The 12,274-nt window shown below is 41.3% G+C and overlaps 1 protein-coding gene across 5 annotated transcripts in view; it reads right to left on the bottom strand.

Moving 5' to 3' along the window:
- The window catches only part of depdc5 (DEP domain containing 5, GATOR1 subcomplex subunit), a 35,718-nt gene that overhangs the window by 5,526 nt on the left and 17,918 nt on the right, over positions 1-12,274 (bottom strand). For 2 of the 5 annotated variants that reach the window (XM_033650297.2, XM_033650294.2), the window contains exons 29-39: positions 11,778-11,945; positions 11,355-11,577; positions 9,209-9,345; positions 9,003-9,117; positions 8,680-8,742; positions 5,917-6,032; positions 5,524-5,604; positions 4,381-4,513; positions 3,374-3,473; positions 2,938-3,177; positions 583-752 (exon numbers count right to left, since the gene is read on the bottom strand). In XM_033650297.2, coding sequence (XP_033506188.1) covers positions 583-752; positions 2,938-3,177; positions 3,374-3,473; positions 4,381-4,513; positions 5,524-5,604; positions 5,917-6,032; positions 8,680-8,742; positions 9,003-9,117; positions 9,209-9,345; positions 11,355-11,577; positions 11,778-11,945 — 1,546 coding nt within the window. The remainder of the gene's footprint in view (positions 1-582; positions 753-2,937; positions 3,178-3,373; positions 3,474-4,380; positions 4,514-5,523; positions 5,605-5,916; positions 6,033-8,679; positions 8,743-9,002; positions 9,118-9,208; positions 9,346-11,354; positions 11,578-11,777; positions 11,946-12,274) is intronic. The other 3 variants (XM_033650296.2, XM_033650298.2, XM_033650299.2) reach the window with 3 other exon arrangements.

The raw sequence follows: 12,274 nt of genomic DNA on the forward strand, positions 1-12,274 counted from the left end.
CAGTACACATAAGGTGTAAATACCATCAGGTGTAAATACCAGGTGTAACAAAACATGCAAGTGGACTGCTATTTACCGTGACCACAAGGAGTTTCTAACTGGTTATGAAACAGTAAAAATTTAATAGTAATGCCTATATCAGACAGCAGCACAGCCCGCCACAGACAGACCCAGATCTGGCTTCACTGCTGCCTTTGACCTGCAGTCAGAGCTGCGGCGGGAGGCAGAGAGCTCTGTGCCCGACAGCAGTGGCTTAACCTCAAGCCAAGAGCTTCACCTCACTGCTCCACCGTTACCTATTCTGCTTCCTGCATCTTGTTCATGATAATACCGATATATTTTTTAATATCATATTAAAAATTCATATCATGATACTCGCAATAATTTGGCTTGTTGACATATGACTGGATTTTTTTCCATCAAACTTGCGGAAATTGGCTTCAATATAAACTTGAGAAGTAGGCTGGAATGGTAGTTTTTTAAATCATTATTTGTGTGGGGGTTCTGCAATCTATTTGAATATTGTGTCTCTTCACATGTGACAGATGTTAATTGAGCCAACAAAAAAAGGCATCTAGTTACCATCTCAAAGAGCACTGCAGCAGTCACAGCCATCCAGTGCAGCTTGATCTCAAAGGCAGAGTTAAGGGAGAAGTTTCCGTGGTAATAACAGCTGCACCACTCGGTTCGGTCACTGCGGTTGTTAACGTCCACATCCAAAGTGACGGTCTTCTGCTCTGGGACTGTAGCCGCTGGGGGACAGACAGAGGGAGGGAGAGAGGTGGAGAGACAGGAAGACAGGAGGCAAAGGAAGCAAAAGAAGGAAAGATGGGTGGCATGATGGGCAGGCAGAGGAAGGAGCAAGAGCAGGTGGTGAGCATGGATTGAGACTAAACTACCTTCAGTCCCACATAGTTAAAACAGCATGAATGTCTGCATTATCCCAGTTCAAAGAGAGGTTTCCTGGTATAATAAAGAGCAGTTGGAACAACTAATAAGCTTCAAATGTAGTCAGTGTCTAATGAATGATTTCAGCATCACATTAAGAGTATTCCAGGAAACCAGTCCAAGGTGACAGATAGCAAACTGGGAAAGCAAGCATTTTTAAACATGTTGAGATCAAAGGTGACAAATGAAGCTTTGAGCGGTTGCATGAAGCAAGAATCAGGCAGAAAGACTGTCACAACATGCTGTGCTGTGATAGTGCCTTATGTTGAAAAGCCAGGAGGAGAGCGACAGGTGAGGACATCACACACCACAGCACTACTGCACCACAGCCACTAACACCACAGCATGCACTGAAACACCACACCACCTGAAACTGCTCCTGGATCAGGTACACACTAATCACGCAGCATGCAGTGATTGGATGGTGAGGGTGGAACAAAATTTGATCACACTGATCAGCGATGTGGCTACATCACACAGAGACAGAGCCACTGTGGACAGATGAAACTACAGCTAGAGGACACATTCGTCATGCACTACACACTGGAGAACACACCACCAGCTGTTCGATGCAGATCTACAGTCCACTGTCAGGAAAGCTGAGTCCAGTATCTCTGTCACACAACAAAGAATGATGATGGTGGCTGGTGACGAATATGATATCATTGACTGTTACATGAAAGCAGGTCTGAGGTGATAGTAAGATTCCCACTGTGTTAGCTTGAAAATGATTAATTTTTTTTCACCAAAGTTGGAATGGTTAGTGGTATGGATGTGTTGGTACTGTACACGTGGGGCTCATTTTTGGTTTACATAATTTTGTTTTTAATCTGGGGAGTTCATCTGTCTTTATTTTGAAATTCTAAATAGAAAATTGGAGTAGACACCATTTGTCTTTGGAATGTAACCATTGTAATCTTTACTAACTTGATGGACTGAAGCAGCCTATGTCTACCATACGCTAGAAGACTTCGAAAATACTTTTAAAAGACCAAAGTGTGACACTCTCACACCATTACCTATTATCAGTTTTGTTACCTAAACTGACCACCAGCCTCTGTTGTTCAGCTGTGCTATTTTAGTAAGAGAAGACTGAAGGGATGAGTGGTGAACCCTTTCAAAAATTAGGATTTCTCACTAAAATAATTGCTGGTTGGCTGATCAGACACAGACCACGGACTCCTGTTTACTTCACAGCTCCACCAGTTTCTCCTCCTTTTCCGCAGTTCAAGAGAATTAAGACTTGTTCTTGTGCCTCCTCTGAGTCCCTCCACATTTACTGTCTGTCCGGTTTGCTGCTTCCTGTTTGGTGCTGGAGAGAGCGCGGCTATTCTTCACTATTTGCATGAGCCAAGACTTAAACCTGAGACAATATTAAACATGTCTGATTTTGTTGAAACAGCAAGAGGAGAAAAAAACTGACTTAAGACAGATCGGAAATTTGTCTGTGATAGTAAAATCACTTGAAAAGTTGTTTGTTGTGAGGCTGGAATTATTTGTCAGAGCTAATTTTGCCATTTTACTGATATTTCATTGAATCCAAGACTGAAATGGACAGCTAATGATAAAAAGAAAATCTGAGACAGCGTTTAGCCTGAAAAGCCTTTAAAAAATGTAACTTTGCATTTTGACACTAAACATTTGCAACCAACACAAAGAGCCTTAGGTTGATGTGGATGAATGTTATATGGAAGCTTGAGGGCTCACTTGAGGGTGCTTAGTGCTTTCCTAGGTCACATGAAGGACCGATGTTGGGCAGGGCAAACTGTACTGTCCTTATGTATGCATAAATAATCATGAGCAGCAGTAGAAGAGCCAATTCAGACCAAGAGCCCTTAAACAAAAGCACCCTCTTGGCCCTGTGTGACGCGTAAATACTGGCAACCCTCTGAAGTGGACTTGTGTATGATCTGCATCCAACTGGATGTTGGAGGAGACTGTGGCTCCTCCGCAGTGTTGGCTGGGCCTGGAGAATCGGGCTGGGTGTACCTAGCAGTGCCGCGGCCTGGCTGCGTCCCCCAAAGCTGCGGCTGAAGGAGCTGTGCCTACTTGCGTAGGAGGCTGGCCGGCTGGGCAGCCAAGGCAGGAGGAACGCTGGGAGGTCGCAAGGTCTCCGCTCCTCCAGCACAAAGGCCACCTCAAACCACTTCCTCTGGAACAGAGCAAAGTCCTCCAGGGCTGCAGGAGACCAGCCTCCAGCCGCCGTGGTGGGAAGCTGGGACGTCTGGCCTGAAGAGGACAGGACAGCCAAAAATGTCATGACAATGTCGACTTAAAACCTCTATATAAGAAAAATCACAGATTGTTCTAATTACCTGACATTAATTATAGATATATACAAGTTCAGGCATTTGCTAAACTAGATATATATTGAGACAAAAACAGTGACCCCTATGGCCTCTGAGTGCATTTTAAATCCATTCACCATCCTTCTCTCCTACTATCCTGTAGAAGTAGAATCCGTAGACGAAGGTGCGCATGGCATCTCCGGAAGCGTGGGCCACCAAACCTTCATCCAGCATTTTCTATACAAACCAAACAGACAGACACAGAGACGGCTGAGCAGATACAATACTCACAATACCACAGTTTTCCTTTCCTTAAAGGACAGTTCTAAAAGCACCACAAGCCTCAAAATCTACTCATGGACGAGAGGCTCGTGCTCATGACAGTGCAAGATGTAAACATTAATGGCATCCTCCTCAGCTGAGCTGTAACATTAGCTAGCTCAGTGGTGCTAAGTGAGCTGGCAGTAGATGCACGCTTCCTTCTATGTGTTGATACAGTGGGCAGGTGTAGACAGGTAGAAAAAAAAAATAGTTCCTCCATGAAACTGCTCACAACAAAGTCTTTAAATCAATATTTGCTCATTTTCATACAGCTAGCAGCTGCTTAATTTAGCATAAAGACTGGAAACAGGAAGAAATAGCTATTCTGTCCAAAGGTCCACCTACCAGCAGCTCCAAAGCTCAGGAATGAACACATGATGTCTTGTCTGTTTAATCTGAACACAAACCAGAGTGTAAAAACAGCATGTTGTTGTTTAATGGGGGTTAGGAACTGGACTTCCTTGGACTTTCTTGCACTTCCTGGAGAAGCTGCTGGTTGTCATGCAACCTCACAGTCACATTAGGACTCCAGGACAGTTTGATTAATTTCACCTTTGCCCTCGTTTTGTCTTTCAAATTTGATTGTCCAACCTGCAGCGTTGTTTAAAACCTCTCTGATCACCTAAATATTCATGCTTCGTAACCTGTTGCCGTTCTTTAAAGTGATGCTGCTGCAGTGATAAACTGAATGAGCACAATGTTTAAGACCCAAGTTGTGATAAATCAATTAATTTCTCTTGAAATCTTCCTCACGTCTTTCCTTCCTCACGTCACATGACATTTTTCATCAATTTAAGGGAAAGCTGGGACACACAGATCTTACTTGCATGACATCCACAGCCATCCCCTGTGTGGCCACACCCTCCACATTGTTGACCAGCCAATGAACGACTTCTGCGCTTATAAAACAGTTGAGCGGTAGGCCTTTCTGCTCCGGGAGCAGTTGTATGCCTGTCCTGTAGAGCACAGACACAAACAACTGTATCCAATACACAAGACAGAACCCTGTAAAACCGAACCCAAGAGCCTGGTTTTCACTTTTATTCACATAAGGTAACAAGCAAATACATTAGTATATATCAAATACATAACATTTTTTTAAACTAAAATATATTTTTAATAAATATAAAATGCAATAGTTAGATAACTACACACTGGTCACAGCAGCCACATAAAAACATTTTGCTGTCACTTATTTTCTTTATAGTCAGTAAAAGAGAAAGTATCTGAAAGGATGAGTTGATTTTTTTTTCATCTGCTGTAACTCTGCAAGACACATCTGCAAATATATGATGAGCCATAAGCCAGAGGGGGGGGGGGGGGGGGAGTAACTCACAAACAAGTCTCAAGTTACTGTGGTGACAATTACACAAGTCAAATCAAGTCCCTGCTATAAGGCAAGCAATTAACCAGTAAAGTCATGTAAAATTCTGATGATAGCCAATCAGCTAATAAATTAGCTAAAAAGACACATTCACATACCTTTCTGTGTGGGTTTCGTAGCGACGGATAATGTTGGATGTTGTATTTGTTGTGTCACTGAGATGCAGACATTGCATACCAATGTTCTCTTCCTACCACCATCACTGACAACATAAGTCAATCCAAATTGTATTATTTTTGCACTAGCCCCCTCCATGACAGCTGCCTTGTGCATTGGCCTCTGCTGGTCTGCTACGTCCCAGCAGGTTGCACGCATTGCACTAGAATCACCCATCTATGTTTCAAAAACAAATGTACCTTCTAAATAAGAAAAAATGTAAATATTTAATCAAAAGTCAAGTCATTTGTCTCAATTCTAAGTCAAGTCTCAAGTCATGAATACTGAGTCAAAGTTAAGTTGTGTCCTTTGTCAGTGTTAGTCAAGCAAGTCTCAAGTCCTCAAATTTGTGACTCAAGCCAGACTTGAGTCGATACATGTGACCTGAGTCCCCAACCATTGCCAAAAACACACAGCACATCTTACGTGGGATGTTTGATGGCCTCCAGGATCTCCAAGAGTGTTGAGGAAGAGGACAGAGAAAGGGCTCCCGCTGCACACTGCCCACTGTCAACAGATTACTGATCAGTGCTAAATCACAGGTTACAGTTTAGACAGGTTATCCATAATCTATTATGTATGTATGTATGTATGTCAAGTTATCAGCTATTCTCTCTGGTTCTAAGTTTCAGCATATTTACTGGTACATTTTAATGTCATAAAATAAAAATATCCCAGATCCTAGTAATGTTATGGTAACCATGTTTTACATATTAAACTACTACAATCACTTTATTATCAGTTTTATGAGCTAGATGTGTGATTTTTTTTTTATACAGCTGTCAGGGTATCCCTGCAGTACACAGAGTCAAAGGTTACCTGGTGTCTGAGGTGCTGCTGCTGACTGCAGTCTCTACTGCAGGCTGTGCTGCTGCTCCAGCTGTCACTGCTGGCTGGACTCCTTTATCTGCAGCCTCACTGGCCTCGCCAGGCAACTGCACAGTTAGTTAAAAGTTAACATCACTAAATTTGCTGTTTCATTTCGTATGTTATAGTGTTTTTCCAGATTACCAAAAAGCCCATTTCTCACTTCCATCTGGTGGTATCCAACCATGCAGATGTTTCTCTTTGTACAGGGCTGGGATATTTGACTTTGAGATCTCTGCAGCCACACTGAAACAGAATTCTGTTTGTGTTGCTCACAGTATTGAAACATAAACAGTAAAAATCTATTTACGGAAACTGTGTTGCTGTTACTCTGAATAATCCACAGAGAAACTGTCCCAATGTGTATCCTGTGGTTTATCCAGAGTACAACAGACACTGTTTCTTAAAAGACTTTTTAAAATTACATTTTTAAATACTGTGAGCACCACCTCCATTGTATATTGGAGGCAGAAATCTCAGAGACAGAGATCTCAAAGCCTGGAAAAAGAAACCATCCGAATGGACAGATAACAGAGGACAGAAGTCAAGAAAATATGTTTTATTCTTTAATTCCTGTGAACAGACCCTTTACCAACCCAGTTCTGATGTCATGCATGGAAACAGGAGTTTCTCAGAAGTTTATCTGGGTCTAGTTGTGTTACAGTACATGTTAGTTACACCAGGATCACACTACATGTATTACTCTCTAGAATTGGAGAGCATTGATTTTAGGATTTAAGCTATGTGCCTTATGCCAGACATCTAATAGCGGCCCTAAGGAGATCAATCTTTGGCTAAATATTTTTATGATATTTTAGTTATTCCTATACTTGTATGATACTAACAATAGCTAGGTCTCTGGAGTGTTTTTGATTGCTCTACAGGTCTGACATTCTTAGTCTGTGCTGAGATGAAGGCGTTACCAGTAACCTACATGGTTTACAGATCCTGACAATGGTTTATGAGCCTATATTTCTATACAGTACATACTTTGCCTACAGTATGCCCACATTTTAAATTCTAAATCTAAAGATTTAATCTAAAGACCAATTTAGATATTTTTGACATCTGATAGTTCTGCATTAATATAATATGCATCACAGCTTTCCTTTGATGATCTTCTATAATATTTTGTATAGTGTCCTATAGTAAGTACTTTGTGAATCTACTGAAGGTCTGAGGTTTAAAAGGACTCTCTTCAACCTCAGCACTACAGACATGTAGTTAATCTGTAAAATGTCACTAAAAAGACACAACTGACTGAGGCATAGCATTTACTGTGGAGGCCCATTGCTGCCTTTGTGATGAAAAAACTAGAATTACCGCCTTGTGGTTGTGTGCCACCCCCACCACACTTAAGGTGCACCTACAGTTTACATTCATGCCTGTGAAAACATGGATGTTTCACACACACCGGCAACAATGTTGTTCCTACCTTTATACCCTAATGTTCAAAATATCAACACAGCGCCAACCAGTGTGCATCCATAGTAAAAATAATTCAGGTCTACGGAGTGAATGACATATTTGGCTCTTACAATAATGTCACAGTGAAGTTGACCTTTGACTTTTGGATATAAAATGTTATGACTTTGTTATTTTATCCTATTAGACATTTGTGTGAAGTTTTGCAAAAAACATGTTTTGTAAAGTCACAGTGACCTTGACCTTTGACCACCAAATTGTAATCAATCCATTCTTGAGTCCAAGAAGACATCTGTGCCAAATTAGAGGAAATTCCCTGATGGCCTTTTTGAGATATTGCGTTTTCGAGAATGAGACAGACGCGAGGTCACAGTGACCTTTGACCTATAAACACCAAAATCTAATCAGTTCATTCTTTTCTAGTTCAGTTTAAGGGATATGATGACACTGAGTCTGAGTTCTCAACTGAAATTTTCTCTATATGGTGCAGTGTGCCTGCAAACTCCAGTCAAGATCCTCCGAATCAGTGAGCAGTACATTTATTAAACAGTGAAATATAGCACTGGACATCACTGTAACAGAATTTTAGAATTAAAATCAATTACAAAAATGTTTTCCATTTCTTTGGCACCCTCCAGTTGGTTTTGCTTTAGGCATCCACCAGCTCACCCATGCCTAAACGTGGTGCTGGATGACAGCAAAGATGCCTTCTTTACTCTGTTGGCTAAACTAGGGCCGACATAAGGCACGTTTTCAAGGGTTTTGTTATTAATCACATAAAAAATTAAATGTTAACTAATCTTTTCTGCAAATACAGTCAATATCTGATTTTTCCAGACTTTTTTTTTTGCTAGGTAACTGCAACTTCTCATGACGCTAACATATTTGTCAGTGCATTACATTTGTGGTTTATATGGTGAAGCTATAACAGTTAACCTAACTGAATTGGTTTCATGTGTAAATGTTTCAGCTGTGGGGAACTGCCAACAGGTTGAATCATCATAAAGATATGATGGATTAAATGTGATCCTGGTGTGAGAGTTGTCAGTGTTACTACCTACCTGCAGGCATTACAGTACTGAGCAAAGTACAAACAGTAAAAGTAAAAATTGGGATCTGATGAGGCACTGCAAGTCAAAGATCATGCAATAACAACATAGAGTTTGTCTGCACACCATGCTCATGCAGTAACGCAGCATGAATTTAAGGAGCTACAGCACATGTAGACACACATACACGCACAGACCAAAACACACAGCTTGAGTGATGCCCAGGGACCTCGTTACTGACCTGAGAGTGATAGATGTAGGAGGAGCGAGGGCTACGTATAAAATCCAAAATAAAGGCAGCATCCTGTCAGCACACAGGAAGAACATAACCCAGGATCAAACACCCAAAGCCCAGCAGCAGGAGCAGAACAGAGCATGAAGGGGAAATGCAGATGGAAGGAGAGAAACAAGAGCAAAAGCCCCACACTGAAGCACCAGCGAAGAAGAACCATTTTATTCAAGTATTTCTGGATGATTAAAAAAAACTTTTAATTGTGTCAGCAAAAGCTAAATGCCTGAAGCAAAACATGTATTCTGATCCACACACATAGTATAGCTGCTCACCTTGCGGGGACTGTCTACATATGTGGGAGCGGTGGCAACACTTGCAGGGTCACTGATGGCTGTTGAGGGCTTTGCCTGCTGCTGCTGCTGCTGCTGTTGTTGTTCTTCCAGTGTTCTGAGAGGAAGCAGAAACAATGCAGTTAAAACTGAGATATATGGCTCCAATGCAAACAACACGTTGGCTTGCAGTAACAGGAGACACCCACTTCTGGTTCTGCTCCATCTCAAGTAAAGCTGATAAAGCTGATGTGCCTTTCTTGCCCTGTGGGGGTACCACTGGCTCGGTGGGATATGGAGGGAGAGGACTGGTGACCTGCAGTCCTTTCATCGGTGTGCCCTTCTGCTATGAAGGGGAAAACAAACAGATGGAAGAGTCCGTTTTAGCACCAGTAAATATAAATGCCAACAGAGCAAACGTTTGAAGACGATTGCCCCGTGTGCAGTGGGTAGCAAGCTACAACTCACAAGTAAGTTAAGTGCTCAGTTTAATGACTGTAACCAAATACTTCTCAGTACAGAGTACAAGATCTTTTGGAGACTTCATTTGCATGCCTATGTGTGATGTGCAACTGCAATAGTAATCTGCTGGATTGTTTTAAAGATGCAGCCGTGTCACACTTTTTAAATGTCCTGTTGCTCTAGGGCAGGATATCGGTACTTCATACCTTTAAGGTATCGACCAAAATAACCCAGTGCCCAGAAGTATCAAAACAGACAAATGACAGCTGCATTTGATCTTTTTTGTATCCAGATGTAGAAAGACTATTTGTATGGTTTGGCTTGCAGCCAAGCGTTCTTCAGTTTCATGCAAGTTGTAATTGGCCCACAACTGCTGCAGCTTCAATCCAAACAGCCTGTGGTGTGGTGAAGTTAAGTGCTGTGTATTTACAGAGTTGGAGGTTTAACGGTTTAACGCTCCGAGATGCCACCAAAATGTTCAGAAGTATGGCTCCACTACACGCTTGTGGCTAGAGATGTGCACAAGTCGTTGACTACTTGATAAAATGTTGCTGCCCTCAATAGACTGCACCAGAAATACCAGCTGGTTAAAGTTATTATTAAATTTTTTATTTAATTATGTACACATTTAAATTACAAATTGACATAATTTGCACTGAAATACATGTCGTCCTAGCTACTAATGTTAAAAATGGCAGATAAAAAAATAAAAATAAAAACCCACTGGCCTGTTCGCCTCACCCTGCTGATAGTGAGGTGGAGACAAAGATGACAGTGAGGTTTCAACTATTTTCTGGCTGTGTTTTTTGTTTGTTTGTTAGTTTTAGGCCTGTCTAGTTTACATATAACGGAAATTAGTCGTTAGGAACATCCCTTCCTATGGCATCTGGTATTTTACATATCTAAATGCTTCTATTGACATGAAGGGCATCAAATGAAATAGAAAAACGGTATCAAATGAAGTACTCTGGTATCGTATCACTTTCAGGGTACTGGTATTGGTACTGGTATCACAATTTTTTAAACAATACCCAGCCCTACACTGCTGTCTGTGAATGTCAAGCAGGATTCTGCAAGTTGATTTTGATACCAGACATACATTAAATGAAATAGAGCTAAAACTACTACATTAATTATCTTTTAATCTGCCTATTTTTTTGTCAGAAAATACTAAAAAAAAAATCATAATTTTTCACAGTAATGTTTTCCATAACGTCTTGTTTTGGCTGACCAGCAGTCAAAAACCCCAAACTGTTCAGTTTACTATCACATAAAATAAAGAAAAGGCACAAATGCTCACAATTTACACACTTCAACTGGTGGATGATGGCATTTCTCTTAAAGAAAGACAACTAAAGGAATCACAATAGTTTTTTGATACAGTTTCAGTCAATGAATTAATTGCTTAACAACTAACTGTTTAAGCACTAGGCTAAAACCTCATGGCTAGTGAGGGAACAAAATGCAAAAACACAGGTATGCTGCTAGAACTGTGGATAATTCTGACATTAAAGTAGCCCCAAAAGCTTTTATAAAACAATAATGATACCTGCAAAGACAAAAGGGCAGTGGTAGTGGTAGTGTGGTCAGCATAATGCACAGAGTAACTTATAAATGTAGCTGTCAGATAAATGTAGTGGAGTGAAAGTACAATATCTATATCTGCTCTATAAAAGGAGAGGCAAGTACAAGAACAAGTAGCAAAAATGGGGAAAAAAGACAAGTGATGAAAAAGTCAAAAATGCAATCAACATTCAGAGGTAAATGTAATAAATTTGAAAAATCATTAACAACAGCATGAGTGTCAAGTTTATAAAATATTAAAATATATGCAGCCTGAAATAAAGCAGTGACATGTAAATTCAAACCGCAAGTAAAGTAGAAGAGCCTCACCCTGATGATCCTATCGGAACGATGGCGTCGTCGAATGCGGTTGAGACCCTCCAGGAAGCGGATGAAGCCATCCAGCAGGACCCAGTCCCCGCTGCCACCCATCCCAGCACCTGCTCCCTCCCCATACACATCCCAGTGCCCCTCCCCATCTGCCACCCGCCGAGCTCCTCCGGCTGGCAGCAGGAGGAAGCGGGTCCTCCAGAACTTCAGAGAGTCGATCAAACTGTGGAGAAGAAAGGCAGAGTCTGATAACAATACTCACTCCACTGTAGTTTCATTTTACAAACTTTATGAAAAACAAATTATGATAAAGTGTAGTGTGGCTTTGATGTGATCATATAAAAAACATTAACACATATGTTTAAATTCTGGAATCAGTAAGAGATATAATTATGTATGTTATGTTTGAGTATTAATGTATACCTGAAGTCCTCAGAGCCAGCAGAGCAGATGTACTGGTCCAGGTAGTTCCACTTGTATTCCTCCAGCCTCTCATGGCCAAACTCCACCCAGCAGGACACAAACTGAGCATCAGAGTGTGGAGGACACAGACTGTAGCTGTACTGGATCTGTGCCGACTCATACGGGTACCTAAACACGCGCGCGCACACACACACACACACACACACACACACACACACACACACACACACACACACACACACACATTATGAAACAGGAATTCCTTTTCATGTGCAATGTTTTTTGTATTTTTCCCTTTTTATTACAAAATGGCAGCAGAGAGCTGACAGGAGATGAGGGAAGAGAGATGGGGGATGACATACAAGTGGACAACACTTTTCTAAAACATATGATTCAAAACTCGAGACACAATCTCAGAGCCCATCAGCTGTCTGCCTGATGACAATAGAGCCTCTGGGGGCAATATTTCTGGGGTTCTGATGTAGCCAGTGGATATC

Source organism: Epinephelus lanceolatus, chromosome 12, assembly GCF_041903045.1.
Source record: "Epinephelus lanceolatus isolate andai-2023 chromosome 12, ASM4190304v1, whole genome shotgun sequence".
In the NCBI taxonomy this organism is placed as follows: domain Eukaryota; kingdom Metazoa; phylum Chordata; class Actinopteri; order Perciformes; family Serranidae; genus Epinephelus; species Epinephelus lanceolatus.